The sequence below is a fragment of the Choloepus didactylus genome, chromosome 14 (genome assembly GCF_015220235.1).
Source record: "Choloepus didactylus isolate mChoDid1 chromosome 14, mChoDid1.pri, whole genome shotgun sequence".
Classification (NCBI taxonomy): Eukaryota; Metazoa; Chordata; class Mammalia; order Pilosa; family Megalonychidae; genus Choloepus; species Choloepus didactylus.
This window is the reverse complement of record NC_051320.1, coordinates 27,614,726-27,632,635: the sequence shown is the minus strand read 5'-3', so window position 1 is coordinate 27,632,635 and position 17,910 is coordinate 27,614,726. Positions and strand designations below refer to the sequence as shown.

General features: G+C 38.5%; 1 protein-coding gene across 1 annotated transcript in view; it reads left to right on the top strand.

Moving 5' to 3' along the window:
* EYA1 (EYA transcriptional coactivator and phosphatase 1) overlaps window positions 1-17,636 on the top strand; it is a 163,541-nt gene extending 145,905 nt beyond the window's left edge. Inside the window, exons 18-19 of the mRNA XM_037803271.1 lie at window positions 753-853; window positions 16,999-17,636. Coding sequence (XP_037659199.1) covers window positions 753-853; window positions 16,999-17,079 — 182 coding nt within the window. The 3' untranslated portion in view covers window positions 17,080-17,636. The remainder of the gene's footprint in view (window positions 1-752; window positions 854-16,998) is intronic.
* Window positions 17,637-17,910: the final 274 nt, after the last annotated feature.

The following is a 17,910-nucleotide window of genomic DNA, read 5'->3' as shown; positions in this document are numbered from 1 at the left end:
CGCCATGGGGGCCCAAACCCAGTCCTGACATGGGAAAGATAATAGACAGATAAAGGTCTCTTTAGAGAACACCAGATACCTGGGTGAGGTGGGCATGATCTCTCAGGAGTACCCCGAATTACCTGATGTTTATTTCACAGGCAGTTTTATGAGACTATTTCAGGTAAACACATTAGGTTTGTTTTCTGTTTGTTTTTTGGGAGTGGGAAAGGGGGGCTTTAATTTAAATAGAATCCCAACCTGAAAACAAAGGGATAAACCAATTCCAATGAGCGTTTCCTCTTGCTGTTACAAACCCAGCTTGTTACTTTTCATCATTCTCTATTGTCTGTGGATCAGATATTATTCTCAGAGTTTGAAATATTATGAACCATTTTTTTTTGGTTAAAATATGTTGCCAATACTGCATGCCTTGTTTAGTTTCAGCTTGCCGAGAAAAAGAAGTTACTACTGAAAAATTGTACTTTTCCCTCAACTGCTGTACTGTGATTGATTGGATCATACTATTTAGTGAATAGATCCTTGGGAAAAGAGTATTAAAAAAGGACAGACCACCCCCATTGTTAATTGATTTATGACTTTTAATTTATTGTACCATTCCACAAACAGCCCCATGGCCTCTAAGAAACCCTTGTAGTTTGTGCAAATGAGAGAACTGAATCAGAAGCAAGAAGAAAGCATTTTATAAGCCAAGTTCAATTGAGATACTCATACTTCACATTTTCAATATTTTATCATTTTTTATTCATTAGGAAAGGAAAGCTGTTTTGAGAGGATCATCCAAAGGTTTGGAAGGAAAGTGGTGTATGTTGTTATAGGAGACGGTGTGGAGGAAGAGCAAGGAGCGAAAAAGGTGAGCATTCTGGATGGTAGATCTTGTGTCGTTTAATTTTTCTCAGTGCTCAAAATTCTGACACCTGGGCCATCTAAACAAGTTCTATTTCTCTGAAACAGAGTAGGAATGTGTGTGGAACCACAGGCACTGAAAAAAGGGCAGAGTAGAATTAAAGTGGAGTCATCTCCTTGGATAGTATAATGCACCAGGTCACAGGAGATTGGTCTTCGTGGAACATAGACTTTAGGAACATTAAAGAAGTCTTTGCGTTATAGCCACTGGCCGAAAGACATAACACACATGTCCTTGTCATGACACCCATGGCAGACATTGCCAAGTGATTGAAACATTGTTACCTGAGCCTGGATGCAGCCTAGGAAACCTTTGAAAGCGTCACTTCAGAAAACCTTTGTCGGTTGGTCAGAGCCGGTTTGCAAGATGAAAACAATTTGCTGCCCCTCTCGGTATGGTGCCTTCTTTTTATAATGAGGTTAGCACCCTGCTTCTCCCGGGACCCTTGGGAAGGGGGCAGGGGAAGAGGACAGACCAACTGTAAGTCTGTGAACTCTAGTTGTCCCATCACACCTACATTTTATGCTTCTGAATCCCTGAAAGTGTAATTGTCATTTCCCTTAGCAAAAGCTTACTCCTTAATGCATTTCATTACATTTAAAAGAAAAAGGCCACATTCCTTAGCCTGCCCTCAGGATCTTCATGATCTGGTTACAACCTACCTCTTCGATATTTTTCGCTTCTGCACCTTGCATTGCAGTCACATTTGTCTGCTTACCATCCTTTGACCACACCAGGCACTTTTTCCCTGCTATGGCCTCTCCCTGGAATGATGTTTTCCCAAAAATGTCCTTCTGTCATTGTCTTATTCGGTTTGTTTTCTTAAACTTTTTATTTCGAAATAATTTCACACTTATAGGACAGTTGCAAAAATAATACAAAACCCATACAGAAACCTCCAACATACCCCTCCCCAACCCCAATACAAGGGTCCACTAATTATCTATCAGTTATCTAGAACGTGTACGAGTAGGCTGTAAATAGGCTTCTTGAACACATAATACTCCATGAACATTTCCTAAGAACAAGGAGATTCACTTATGTATCTACCTTAAGTACAATTACAAAGTTCAAGAAATCTAACATTAATATAAAGCTATCAGCCTATATTCCAGTGTTTTTCTACATCCCAATAATGTCCTTTTAGGACTTTCTGCTCCATTATTAAATCTTGTCCAGGATCATTTTTTGCATTTAATTGTTTTTGTCTCTTTAGTTGTTCTTTGTGTTTCTTTAATTGTGGAGACACGTATATAACAAACTTCCCCATCTCAACCACTCCCAAGCATACTATTTTGTGGAATTAATCACATTCACAATGTTGTGCTACCCTCACTGCCACGCATTACCAGAATTTTCCCATCACCCGAAACAGAAACCCTACACCCATTATGCAAAAACTCCCAATTCCATGCCCCCTCCACCCCCCACACCCTGGTAACCTGTATCCTACCTTTTATATCTAGGTGTTTGCATATTATGGCTATTTCATATAAGAGAAATCACTGTTCCTTTGTGTTCTACTTATTTCACTCAACATAATGTCTTCAAGGTTCATTGATGTCTCATGTATCAGAACTTCATTTCTTTTTATAGTTGACTATTACTCAACTATAAAAAGTGTGTGTGTATATACCATATTTTGTTGATCCATCCATCTATTGTTGGACACTTGGGTTCCTTCCATATTTTGGCTATTGTGAATAATGCTGTTGTGAATGTTGGTGTGCAAATATCTGTTCAAGTCCCTGCATTCAGTTCTTTCGAGTATTTACCTAGAAGTGGGATTGCCGAGTTATTTGGTAATTCTATGTTTAACTTCTGAGGAACTGCCAATTTGCTTTCCACAATGGCTGCACCATTTTACATTCTTCTCTGCATCTCACCGGCACTTACTATTTTCTGTATTTTAAAAATAATATCCATTCTAGTGCATGTGAGATAATATCTTATGGTGGTTTTAATTTGCATTTCCCTAATGGCTAATGATGTTGAATATCTTTTCATGTGTTTTCAATCATCCATGGTGTACAGTTGTTCACAGTACCATCATATAGCTGTGCATTCATCACCCCAATCTATTTTTGAATGTTTTCCTTACACCAGAAAGAATCAGAATACGAATAAAAAATAAAAGTAAAAAGGAACACCCAAATCATCCCCCCCATCTCACCCTATTTTTCATTTAGTTTTTGTCCCCATTTTTCTACTCATCCATACACTGGATAAAGGGAGTGTGATCCACAAGGTTTTCACAATCACACTGTCACCCCTTGTAAGCTACATTATTATACAGTCATATTCAGGAGTCCAGACTACTGGGTTGGAGTTTGATAGTTTCAGGTATTTACTTCTAGCTATTCCAGTACAATAAAACCAGTACAATAAAACCTTAAAAGTATTATCTATATAGCGCGTAAGAATATCCCCCAGAGTGACCTCTCCACTCCATTTGAAATCTCTCAGCCACTGGAACTTTATTTTGTTTCATTTTGCATCCCCCTTTTGGTCAAGAAGATGCTCTCAATCCCACAATGCTGGGTCCAGATTCATCCCCGGGAGTCATATCCTGCGTTGCCAAGGAGATTTATACCCCTGGGAGTCTGGTCCCACATAGAGGGGAGGGCAGTGAGTTCACCTGCCCAGGTGGCTTAGTTAGAGAGCAAGCCACATCTGAGCAACAAAGAGGTACTCAGGGGGAGACTCTTAGGCACAATTATATGCAAGTTTAGTCTCTCCTTTGCAGTAACGAGCTTCATAAGGGCAAGTCCCATGATAGAGGGCTTGGCACATCAAACCACCAGTTCTCAATGTTTGTGACAACATCAGCCTCAGTCCAGGTGAGGAAGTCCAACACTTCTGCATTTTCCCCCAGCTCCTGGGGGGGGGGGGGCTGCATATATATTTTTATTCTCTGCCTAAATTACTTTGGGATGTGTCACTATTTCACTGTAACCTATACTAACCTACCACATCTCACTTCCTATTCAAATTTCCATGTAATCGTGGTGTTTGAACAAACTGACTGTAGAGTTATACTGTTTAGAAAATATACTTGCACCAAATAGACATCTCTTCCCTTGGTCTCACATGGAAGTTGAAGTTTTAAAACACAGTTTCGACTTTTACCCTTTGGCCCAGTTTGCCCTAGTCTTTTTTTTTTTTTTTTTTTTAAATTCAGTTTTATTGAAATACATTCACACACCATACAATCATCCATGATATACAATCCACTGTCCACAGTATGCTAACATAGTTATGCATTCATCACCACAATCTATCTCTGAAAGAACCAGAACAAGAATAAAAAATAAAAGTGAAAAAAGAACACCCAAATCATCCCCCCATCCCACCCCATTTGTCCTTTAGTTTTTATCCCCATTCCTCCACTCATCCATACACTAGATAAAGGGGGTGTGATCCACAAGGTCTTCACAATCACACTGTCACCCCTTGTAATCTACATTATTATATAATCATCTTCAGGAGTCCAGACTGCTGGGTTGGAGTTTGGTAGTTTCAGGTATATACTTCTAGCTATTCCAATACATTAAAGCCTAAGAGGTGTTATCTATATAGTGCATAAGAATGTCCACCAGAGTGACCTCTCGACTCCATTTGGAATCTCTCAGCCACTGAAACCATTTCATCTCATTTTGCATCCCCCTTTTGGTCAAGAAGATACTCTCAGTCCCACAATGCCGGGTACACATTCATCCCCGGGAGTCATACTCTGCGTTGCCAGGGAGATTTACACCCCTGGGAGTCGGGTCCCATGTAGGGGGGAGGGCAGTGAGTTCACCTGTCGAGATGGCTGTTAGAGAGAGAGAGGGCCACATCTGAGCAACAAAGAGGTACTCAGGGGGAGACTCTTAGGCACCATTACATACAACTTTAGACTCTCCTTTGTGGTAATGAGCTTCATAAGGGCAAGTCCCATGCTCGAGGGCTCAGCACATCAAACTGCCAGTCCCAATGTTTGTGACAACATCAACACCAGTCCAGGTGAGGATGTCCAACATATCCGCACCTTCCCCCAGATCCTCGGGGCTGGGGAGGGGGAGCGGTTTGCCCTAGTCTTAACCAGATCTGCTTCATTCTTATCTCTAATTGAAGTCTGGGCTCTTTTTCAGCATTTTTTTTTTTTTAATAGTTGCTGTATGCGTTGATACTGACATTCATAGCTGCCAAGCTCTAGCTCTGAGTTGCAGGTATCACAGAGACCAATCAGGTTATACACTAAGGGATCAGCATCTCATAGTTTGCAGATAGCTATTACAATTCAGGAATAGATTTGACTGCTACAATTTAGGGACCATTACAATAATCGTCCCCCTCTTACACTGAGTTCTAAGATTCAATTCTGAGTTTACACATTGTAGTTAGTCCATATTGGTGAGGCACTATAGTGGTTACCTTTATTTCTGGTGTACTTCACTCAAAATGCTGTCTACAGGATCCATTCACCGTTCTGCATGTCTCATAGCTTCACTCCTCGTAGTTGCTCAATATTCCATTGTATGCATACGCCACAGTTCACCATTCTGTTCCTCGGTCCATGTACCCTTAGGCCACCTCCACCCATTGCAAATCATGAATACTGCCTCCATGAACACCAGTGTGCTGTCCATTCATGTCTCTGCTCTCAGATTTTCCAGTTATTCATGTGTTTTTTGACTAGTTGTATATCAAATTCTTTGCCCATTTTTAAGTTCAGTTTTTTGTCTTTTTGTCTTCTGGATATTTAACCCTTGTCAGATGTATTAGTTTCCAAATATTTTCTCCTATTGTATTGGTTGTCTTTTCTCTTCTTTGATAAAGTCCTTATATGCACACAAGTTTTTTAATTTTAATGAAGTCCACTTTATCTTTTCTCTTGCTGCTTGTGCTTTCAGTGTAAAATCTAAGAATCTATTTCCTAATTCAAGGTCCTGCAGATACTTCTGTTTTCCTGTTAGAGTTTTATAGTTTTCACTCTTATATTTAGGTCATTGATCCATTTTGAGTTATAGTGCGAGGTTGGGTCTACTTTCATGGGGATATTCAGTTTTCCTGTCTTACTTGTTTTTAAGATTGTTTACATACTACCTTTTCTACTTCCTCTGTTGTTAAGAACTTGATTATACTATCATTCTCTTGTATGTTAATCAGAGAAGCTGTAGTGGTAAATAGATGCTTGAGCCAGACAGCTTGGGATTGCATCATGGCTCTGCTAATTACTAGTTGTATAACCTTGAGCAAGTTTCTTAACCCCTCTATTTCTCTTTCCTTATCTATGAAATGGGAATGATAATAGCACCTATAGCTCATTGGGTTATTCTGAGGATTAGATTTGGTTAAGACCTGTAAACACTTAGAAGAGTCTGATGCATATAAAGTGTGCAACAAACCACAGCCATTGTTATTATTTGTGCATGTGCTGATTTCAGCAAAATGTGTCAGGGAGGTAGGGTATTTTGCTTGACTTGTTGAGTCTCTGTCCTCAATTTTTTTTATAACTTCCTAGATCTTAAATTTTCCTGCATTGAAGAACATTAAATATTTTATGAGATTTACAAATATAACAATTTCCCCCCACACACACACCCACTCTTGGAAATTGATGTATATTTTCATAAAGGATACATTTCAGCTCTTCTAGAATATTCCAGTTTTCATCATAAATGGCATATAAAGTCACCAATCATAGATGCAGCATTGAGCCTACGCCATAGGTGCTGGTGGAAACCCATGCACCTTTCAGGCTAAGCAGCATTTGCCATTGAAGCACTAGTTCTGCCATCCCCACTGCCAGGACGGCCAGCCACCAGTATCATTAGGTCCATCTGTCAGCCCTGTGGGCTGTCTTCATAGAACAAAATGCTTCCCAGGCTCCATTAGAATCCCCAAAACTCAACCCTAGATTGTTAAAGAGAATACTTGGTGAGAATCCAGACTCAAGTCATCTTCCTTGGAAAGCCTCTGGATTTCCCCAGGCCATCCCCAGATAGTCCTAGGGGACATGGAACAGATTTGCACCCCTTTGCAGTGTGGAATTGAAGAGCAGCATGTCATGCCAATGGGGCCCTGGGCCAAGGTGTGAATCTCCCCTCCAGGCTGGTCCTTTTCCCTCTGGTATTCACCAGAAAGTCTGATTCAGGATAAGGTTGCCAGAATGTCGCTTCCTGGCTTGCGGTAGGCAGAGGGATGCATATGGAAGTGATCCTTTGGGTCCTATCAAGGTTTCTGTGGGTGGATCCCCTCCTAAACCTTTCTGAGAAGTATGTTTTTTGGAAGTTTGGCATCGGTGAACCCAACAAGGAAAATATGAAGGAGTTCTTGGTTTCAAGTTAGAATTGAAAGTTGTTATAGGACTAAGTATTTTCTCTTTTTCAAGAACAGTTAAATTGTTAACCACTGTTTATCTTTGGATATTTTATTCTTTTTATACGGGACACACACATATGTGCATGCATGTGCTTATACCAAAAAGAAATTAGGCAGCCACCTAAAAGGAATGTACTCTTTGAATTTGTTTTTTCAACAATGAAGGACCACCTCTAGCCTCAACTTTCTATTGTGATTTCCTGAGATAAGTATATGTGATAAGAGTCCAGGTTTATCTGTTACGAGCAAACTCCTTGCATCTTAAGCCCTACCAGTGTGGGAACTCTGATAAAACTGTGGCCAAGATTTAAAAGACTGTGTGTGTGTAAAATGTACCAGATTTTTTTCAGAAGGTTCAGATTCTGAAATGTCATCTATCACTTAGAGTGACTAGACCAACCATTGCTTTTTGATATTCTAGCCTTATTGATTGAGAGTTTCTGTCCAGCCTTTTTAGGTTAAAAAGTAATGCTTAAATAGCAGTATTTTGTGCTTCAGAGAGAAGGATCTACTAATTCACAATAGATAATATGTATCTTTAAAGTCCTGAACTACAGTAGAGGATGTTTAATGTTTAATTTAGAGAAATGTTTAATTTGGGGAAAAAAGACTTAATTCATCAATATCCCATTTAAATATATATATTTCTTTAGCTTGAGTTTATATATAGGGTAAGAGTTTGCTATCCATGCTGTGGAAGGATTAATAACAATAGTGATAAGTAACAAGAATTGTTTACCAATTATTAAGTCCTTATTATGTTTCATACACTTCTTTTAGGCATTTGTCTCATTAAATCCTCACAACAATTCTCTAAGACCCATTTTACAGGTGAGAAAACTGAGGCGCAGGGAGAATAAACAATTTGGCCAAGATCACATGACTAGAAAGTGGCCAAACTTGAATTTGGCAGTGAGGTTTAGCACTGTAAACTTATTTTATATATCTTAAATGTGATTCCATTTACCAAGAAGGATATACATGCTATTTTAAAAAATGATTAGAAGTGTGAGGGGGTAGGTGTCCTATTTAAGTGTCCTCTTTCTCTAATTTTACATTGATGATTAAAGTTTAAAAATTAATCATTCTAATCTATAACTAGTCCTTGAGGAAACTAGATTATTAAATAAAACTAATAGTGAATCATTACAGTTCTTCAAATTTGAGTACTAAAATGTTTTGCAAAACCAAAACATTTTGCATTTCTTCAAAATCAATCTTGAACAATTTAGCTAGCCTCTGTTAGTTTCCTACATCCTTTTGAAAGCTAGTACAATACTCTCCTCTTTTCCCTGTAGAGATATCTTTCATCTTCCTAAATAATGTTCTTTTGCTGGAGATAGTTACTTTTTTAAGCCCAGAAATGAAAACCAATAGGTATTCTGCCAGTTGCCTGTTTTGTTAATGGTCAGTTGAAATCTACTCTGTCATCCTTGCTCCCTTTGCCACTACAATCCTAGGGCTTTCATCAGTAATTTAATCTATTTCTATAATGCATATCATATAAAATGCCTCCTTCAAAGAGAAAAGGTTAGAAACACTTTTGTGTTTTAAAAAGAACAAAATTATTCTAAAAGGATTTCTTAGAAGCGTTTTCCAGGAGCTCTTCTTTGTTCCTAGAAATGCTGAGCAAAGAAGAGTGTGGGAAAGTGTCTCCCAATGTATGTCTTCCTTTGACATATGTCTTTTCTTGTGAAAACAGCCAGGCTTTCTTCTTTACCATAAAGTTCTATGGTTCCCTCATACAACATTGCTTGAGTGAGAATTATTATGCCTACGAATAAAAAAAATCAAAAATAAGTAGTAGAATCTCCTGCACATTGACAGCAGTTTTGACATTTCTAGAGTAAAAGTGGCTCTGTTTTATAATAATTCTATATCTAAGCTGTATTTACATTTCAGAGAACTATTTAAAATAAATCTCTTCTGAAAAGCACAAGGAAACATGGCAAGGACCCATTATTCTGCTTAATGACAGTGGCTTCATCAAAAAAACATTTTACGTTAAAGCTGAGAACCTGATTAATAATTCCTGATTCTAAGCTTATTCAGGAGGAAAAGTAGAAGCTACTTTTTAAAAAGATAACATTTGTAATGCACTTTTTTGTTTTTAACTTTAAGTGGACATAGTAGAGGAATCACAACCAACCAACCACAGTGAATCTTATTAGTCTAAAGTCACTCATTCATTTGGTACTTAATGAGCACAGACTATATGCCAGGTCTTGAATTGGATTCCATCTTCGCCCTTAGAAGTGCTCACTTCTCTCTAAAGGGGATAAAAAAGCAATGCTATATAATGAGTTTCATAATGAATTCTTGAAAAATGTTCTTTCTCCCAGGATCTCCGTATTAACCTTTGGGAAGTATTTGTGCCTCCATATGCAAACATTCTAGAGGTAAAATAAGCATATGAAAACAAATAAAATACATAGTAATTGTGCGCTCTCTTCTGTACTTGGTTTTTTCACTTAACAATAGAGGCATAGCTCAGAGATGTTGTGGGTTTGGTTCCAGATCATCACAATAAAGTGAATATTGCAGTAAAGCAACATGAATTTTTTGGTTTCCCAGTACACATAAAAGTTAGGTTTATATGATACAGTAGTCTATTATATATGTAAATAGCATTATATCTAAAAAGAACAATGTATATAATTTAAGAATAGTTTACTTCTAAAAAATGCTAGCCATCATCTGATTCATAGTCTCTGTGCTGGTGGAGGGACTTGCCTCGATGTTGATTGTTGCTGACTGATCCAGGTGGGGGTGGCTGAAGGGTGTGGCAATTTCTTAAAATAAGACGTAACAATGAAGTCTGCCACAATGATTCACTCTTCCTTTCATGAAAGCTTTCTCTGTAGCCTGGGATGCAGTTTGATGGCATTTTACCCACAACAGAACATCTTTCAAAATTGCCTCTGCTTTATCAAGTAAGTTTATCTAAGCTTCTAAATCTTTCTCGTCATTTCAACAATGTTCATGGCATCTTCACCAGGAGCAGATTCCATCTCAAGAAACTTTCCAGTTTTATCATGAGATTGCAGCAATTCAGCCACATCTCATTTGCAGGCTCCACTTCTAATTTTAGTTCTCTTGCTATTTCCACCACATCTACAGTTACTTCCTCCACTGATATCTTGAACCCCTCAATGTTATCCATGAGGGCTGGAATCACCTTCTTCCAGACGCCTGTGAATGTTGATATTTTGACCTCCTATGAATCACAGCTATTCTCCATGGCATCTAGAATGGTGAATCCTTTCCAGAAGGTTTTCTGTTTACTTTGCCCAGATCCATCACAGGAATCACTATTGATGGCAGCTATAGCCTTAAGGAAAGTATTTCTTAAATAAGACTTGTTAATTGAAATCACTCCTTGATCTATGGGCTGCAGAATGGATGTTATGTTAATAGACATGAAAACAACATTCGTCTCTTTGTACATCAGCATAAAAGCTCTTGGGTGACCAGGTGCATTGTCAACAAGTGGTAATATTTTGAAAGGAATCCTTTTTCTGAGCAGGTCTCAACTGTGGGCTTAAAATATTCAGTGAACCATGTTGTAGACAAATGTGCTGTCATCCAGGCTTTGTTGCTCATTTATAGAGAAAAGGCAGAATAGATTGCAGCTCATTCTTAAGGGCCCTAGGACTTTCAGAATGATACATGATGACTGGCTTCCACTTAAAGTCACCAGCTGCATTAACCCCTAACAAGAGAGTCAGGGTGTCCTTTGAAGCTTTGAAACCAGGCATTGATGTCTCCCCTCTAGCTATGAAAGTCCTGGATGGCATCTTCTTCCAATAGAAGGCTGTTTTGTCTACACTGAATATCTATTGTTTAGTGGAGCCACCTTCATCAATTATCTTAACTAGATCTTCTGTATAACTTGTTGCTTCACCTTGCACTTTGATGTTATAGAGATGGCTTTTCCTTAAACCTCATGAACCAAACACTGCTAACAGCACACCTTTCTTCGGCAGCTTCCTCACTGCTCTGTCTTCATAGAATTGAAGAGAGTTAGGGCCTTGCTCTGGATTAGGCTTCGGCTTAAGGGAATGTTGTGCCTGGTTTGATCTTCTATCCAGACCACTAAAAATTTTCTGTATCAGCAATAGGGCAGTTTTGCTTTTGTGTCATTTGTGTGTTTACTAGAGTAGCACTTTTAATTTCCTTCAAGAACTTTTCCTTTGCATTCACAGCTTGGCTAACTGGTACAAGAGGCCCAGCTTTCAACCTGTCTCTGCTTTTGACATGGCTTCCTCTCTAAGCTTAATCATTTCTAGCTTTTGATTTCAAGTGAGAGACCTGGGGAGACTAAGAGAGAAGGGAAACAGCTGGTTAGTAGAGCACGCAGAAAACACACAACGTTATTGATTAAGTTGACTGTCTTATATGGGCATGACTTGTGGCGCCTCCAAACCATTACAGTCGTAACAAAGATCACTGATCACACATCACCATAGCAGATATAATAATGAAAAAGTTTGAAATATTGCAAGAATTACCAAACTGTGGCACAGAGACTCAAACTGTGCACATACTGTTGGAAAAACGGTGCCAATAGACTTGCTTGACACAAGGTTGACACAAACGTTCAATTTGTAAAATATGCAATATCTGTGACATGCAATAAAACAAAGTATGCCTCTAGATCCTGGCAGCTATTCTATATTAGTACATGGGGGCTCTGCATCTCTAATCCCTTTTGATGGCTGCATTGGCATTCAATTATGTGAGTGTGCTATAATGTATCCCATCCCCTAAGGCTGAACATTTAGGCTGTTACCAGTCTTTTGCTGTTTCAAACAATTTTGCAGTGAATGGCCTTTATGTGATTCATGTACATGCAAGCCTATTTATAGGATGAATTCCTAATTCCTAGAAGTGGTTGTGTGCATTTAAATTTGTGAGATGTTTTATTAGTACATTTTAATAATTCAAGATTCAGTTTACATTTGAGTATCCATGGGCCCATCTTTTAATATTATTGATGTTATATATAACCACAGGGGTCAGTGGAAATCATCTGATAGGGGAGGGGGTGGCATGAGGGAGATTTGGAAATTTGCATGTTGTAGACAGAGGCGAAAGGCGAATGTGTCATTATTTTCTCAGCAGTCTGGCAATATTTTGATTCTGAAGACCCAAAAAACCTGTGCTTTCTTCCAAGATTTAGGCCTTTGTACCCACTTCCTCAATATATGCCTAATCTTGATAAACTAATCATGTGACATCACAATTTAGGCTCACTTCTGTTAAGATTTGTGGTTAGCCCTATTTTTAGTCCCTTGACTCCAGTTACTTGATAGAATGCCTCCATTTAGGCAACACATGTCATACCCATTGGAGTACAACCAAATAAATTCAGCTGCCCCAAACCAGTTTGCCCACTCAAATTTGCTTTTGCTTTGTCTACATCTAACCCATCACTGAGTCCTATGAATTCTTTCTCCACAGTTTGTCTCCTATCCATTGCACCCTTTCCATTTCCACTGTCACCCTGCCTGGTTCCTCTGCTACCAGCCAGACACACCTTCAATCCTTTCTTCCTTAGCTGCCACCATGAATTTTTAAAATGCAAGATTGAAGAAATTAGCTTCCTTTCCCTTCCATTCACAAACTAAAAATCTAAACTCCTTAGTTAAGTAGTCCTAATTCTTCTACCTTAAAAACCCCCTTCCTTATTAGTGTCTATAATGAACACACTAGTCTAGCTTCACCACCTCCAAACGAATTACAGAAAATGGTCTGGGCACAACCACCTGTCAGCCTTGTCACATACTCTCTCTTTTTAACTGGAATTTCCACCCCTTTCCCAGCCACCTTTTCAAATTGCCCATTCTTCAAAGTTCAACACAAGCCCAATTTATCCTCTCCAGCTTACAACTGGGCCCTCCCCTCTCTGGATTTATTATTTTAATTCTTAATCCAACACTGCCTTACATTGTAATGAAATAGCTTTAGCAGTATATCTTGCTTGCCTAGCAGTTCTTGGTACTGGGGACATATTTCTTACATGTGTTGTCTATTGCATTATCTAGCTACCTTGCTTTACAGGTAATAGGATCATAGACTTTATTAAACCTAGAAGCAACCCTCATCGTAGCACATGCTTTTTCTTTTCCTCTTGGGCTACCATCTCCCTCTGATTTCATTTAAATATTTATTCTAGTGTATGAACAGTAATACACTAGAATGTTCCTGGGAAGGCCTTGTAAATGTGTAAGATCTTTGCATCAATACATAGCTAAGTTAGCAAAAGTTATCATTTTGAAGTATTCTTTTGAATTATTTGTCAGTAGGAGTTGAAGTCACCTCTCTCTCCCCTAGACTTAGTCTTCTTATAATCATTCCTGTGCCTTTCTCTTTGAGGAGCCCACTAATTTTTGTGAGAAAGACGCTGCTGACTGTAGCAGAGATCATTACCCTTTGCTATGAAACAGTGCTGAGGATGGAGTTGCTGTTCTTTTCTGGGGTGCCCCCCAGAGACCACCCTTTCTTGTTTCTGTACACCTAAGGCTTGCCAGGTCTCACTGTAGAAACTTTTGCTCAAATCAGTGACCCCACCACCATTGCCTTGCGATGTGTTCCTGTAATATACCACAGGCCTGTTTCATCCTTTGAAAGCCCCAAGGTGCTGCTTGACCATGTGGCTTTTATTACAAGACTAAAGCCATTAGTATTTCAATGCCAGGCTCTTTTGGAGCTCTTTGTATGGTTTAAAAGTAAAACAGCTCAAACAAAATGTGCTCTGGGCTGGCATCAACCCCTACACTTGTAAAGATGAGACATCCAACCATTGCATAGGACCTTTGTTTACTATCGAATTAAATGCCCAAGTTACACCTTAACTATGTACCGAACTATTAGCTGGTCCTTTTTCACTTCTCTTTTCAATTTCTCTGCCACCCAATGCATCCTTCAATTCATGTTTCTGAATGCACCAATGGTTTTCAGATTTGTAATGCTAATGGTTGCATTTGTATAGGCTTGCCTGTGCTAACTTCAGAGAATCATTATGCAAAAAAATTTGCCTGAACCTACTCTGAGGAAAAGCATCCCAGCTCTCACAAGTAATTTTATATTTATTTATGAAGACAGTTGTCCTAAAAGTGTCTCGATAGCTACCAAAAGAATTTTCAGCCTCCCTTGTTACATCCTGAAATAATGGGACATTAGCTCAATAGAACTACTATACCGCCCCCTTTATTCAGCTACTGATGGGAGGACATTTTCAGGTGGAGTGCTAACTCTCTGGAAAATCTAATCAAGAAAATAAAACCACAAGCTAATTAGAAATAAAAAGGGATATAAAAATTGATACCAAGTAGATGGTTAAGTACTCAAGAATACCATCAAGTTAGATTCTTGGTAACTTTGAATTAGTGAATGAATGCTTCTATACAAAAATAATATGACCAAAATGGACTCAAGATTAAATAGTAAAGTGATCAAGATGCTGAATTATATATACGTTATATACAAAAAGTTTCAAATGTGTGGGCATGCATATATAAAAATACAGAAAAATGTTTAGAGTGGTTATCTTGGTGTAGTAGAATTAGAAGTGATTTGTATTTATACAGGTCCATATTTTACAACTGTTTTACAATATGCATGAATTTCTGTTCTAGTAAGAAAAAAAAGAAGGCTTTGAGTTGTAACTGACAGATCAGATACCTGTCAAACCCAGATCTACTCATCACACTCCCTCATTTTCTAGCATCTCTAATCCAGTAGTGCACGGATGGGATCGTGTTATTTTGTTTTTCTTTTAACCTGTGCTATGGTGCTGGTAATTTACACTGTGACTAGAAAGCCTGCGGAGAACAATGAGGGGCTTTACAGACGAGCTTCAGGCTCAGACCAGACCTGCTGCGAATCTCAGCTTCAGGTCTTACCCAGGGTTATTTAAACCTCTCTGCTCCTTCTCTACGCCTCGGTTGTTTGTTTTTTGTTTTTTTTTCATGAGTAATCTAGAGATCATAGTACCTATCTCTGAGGTTACAGAGAGGCTTAAATAAGAGTCCATGGATTGAGCCCAGTGCCTGACACAATACTCAACAAATCAAAACTGCCATTATTATTAATAAACTCCTGAGCAGGAATTACCAGCACCTGCACCATCTGGCTCCAGCAACCAGTCGTTACTAAGCCTTTTTGTCTCACACACAGCCAGTAATCCGACAGTGAACCTCTCCTTTACCCTCCGCCTCCCCATCCCTCACACCCATCAATCAGAAGACTCATCCTTTCATAGGTACCATTACCTCCTCTTCTCAGGTGTTTCCTCAGCTCCTCAAAGGTCATTGTCCCCCCCCCCCCCCCCCCGCAGCTCTTGTGTATTTCTGCTACTCCACAGACCAAGAGAGTGGACCAGGAACATACATATCTCTGGATGTTCTATTCCTAGCACTGTGTGCCTGAAAACTAAAAAAAAAAATAATTAATGAAAGCGGAATAGTACATCTTACAGTAAGTTGTACAGTACATCTTCCTTCTAAAAATTTGCAAAGAAATCTCGTAACACCCAGTTCAAGATTATTCTGTTATTGGAGGATAACAAAGATAGATAGATACTCCAAAATAGCATTGTCCAAGGAAGTTCACATTTGATGCTGGAATGTGGTATATGATTTCAGCAGATAACTTGAGGCAAAAAGATTGCTAATAAATAACTTAATAGTTTGCATTCCCAGTCTACAACAGCTATACGAGCTAAATCATAGCTTTCACTCTTACCTGCAGATACTCCACCCCAAACTCTCTCAGTTACACTATTTGTTTCCATTCAAAATTTTCCTGTTGTCTGACATTTTCTCAAATTCTTCAAAACTATACTTGCAAATTATTATACTCTGGCTTCCACATTAATTTTTGTGTGTAAAAAACCCTGTTTTTCTCTGAGCTAAACAATCTTAGGTGATGGTTATCTTATGTAAAAAAAGATTTTGGTGATACATAAGTACTTATTATAATGCTTTTGAGCAGTGAAACACTTTATCCTTCATGGATGAGGCAACTTCTGGTTTTTTCTTTTTTTTTTTCCCATCCCCGTTTCCCGTGTCTCTGGTTTATTCAGGTGTTTTCCAAACATTCTCATCATTTAAACTCTCGATTTTTAGGTTGATGGTTTGTAAACAACTACAAAAAATTTTTTTTAATAAAAAAAAATTTATTAATCTTAGACATTCATTTAAAATTTTCCCATATGGTAAAGACATTCAAAGGTCAATGCAAAGAAAAACTGATATATGAAGCGACTTTGCTTCAATTATTTCTATGAGCAAGATTAACTTTGGAAAAAAGTAAAATACTCCCAACCAAAGAAAACCATTTAACTCTTACAAAAGACAAACTTTTTAAACTTTCAGTATTAAAAATCCACTGAATACATGTTTTGAAAGACAATTGTTTTCAACAAAGTTTTATCCATAGCTACTGTGTTTTATTTAAAGCTTGGACTTAGTATTCATGTATCTATCACCTGCTTTAAAAGAACCAGATTCCTGCTTACATTTTAAATTCAGTCTAGTATTTAGGGGAGGATTAAGTTTGAGCTTTTGTTTAAAACAGTTGTGATATGATGTTCAGATTTAGCCAGCACTTCTCAAAATACTGACGAAGAGGGGATAGAAGGTTGTAGTGGGTTCCAGGAGAGACTGAAGGGTTTGTGGTGGGCACGTCCCAGATCCTCACTCTTTGCCTGCCCTTCACAGCACGCCATGCCTTTCTGGAGGATCTCCAGCCACTCCGACCTCATGGCCCTCCATCATGCCTTGGAACTGGAGTACCTGTGACAGCCGCAAAGCACTTTGAAACCCCAGCACTGCCCTGTGACCGGGGACACATCCAGCAGCCCTGGGTCTCGAGTCAGCGCTGAACTGCAGAACTTCGCGATGTCAACACGTTGATGCACAGCTGCTGTCAGTCTTGAGCTGTGCCATCGTGGTAAAGGGGGGGACCACATCTATTTCTTCGGAATGGCTGTCGACTAGAGTACTGTGAATCCAATGAAAATAAGCCATGAGAATGTTCTGACATGGTGTAACGTGTCTTTGCCACAGTAACTACACGGTTCAAACCTGTGAAGAAAGGACCTGCAAACGCGGAGGTTTTTTGCATCTTCAGTGTGAGATAAACAGCTTCTTCAATACAGCAAACTTGATTGCACAACAAAGACTGAAATGTGTTTCCTGAATACCAGTGGAGTAATTCTCTTATAAAGAAGGTTTACTTTTTGGTGTCTCATACCCAGGGTAATCTGTACATCTCTACTTATTTATGAACAGACTTTTTTTTAAAAAAAAAAAAAACAAAAAACAAAAAACAGCTTTATTGAGGTATATTTCACATACCCTACAGTTCGCCCAAACAGACTTTGTTGACATCAAATAATTGAAGAGAAAGTAGCATAAGAAATAAGTGATTAAAGGCATTTGCGTCATGACACAGCAAGTACTTTTAATTTTAGCACACTGCAAAGTAGCTTAAAATATGTCTAATTTAAACGTATAATATGTACATCACTGAGACAATCATGTACAGAAAGAATTTTTGGTGTAAATTTGTAATAATGGATGATTCTTTTACATATTGTTTAGGGAAATGATATTGAAAGGTAGAAATGC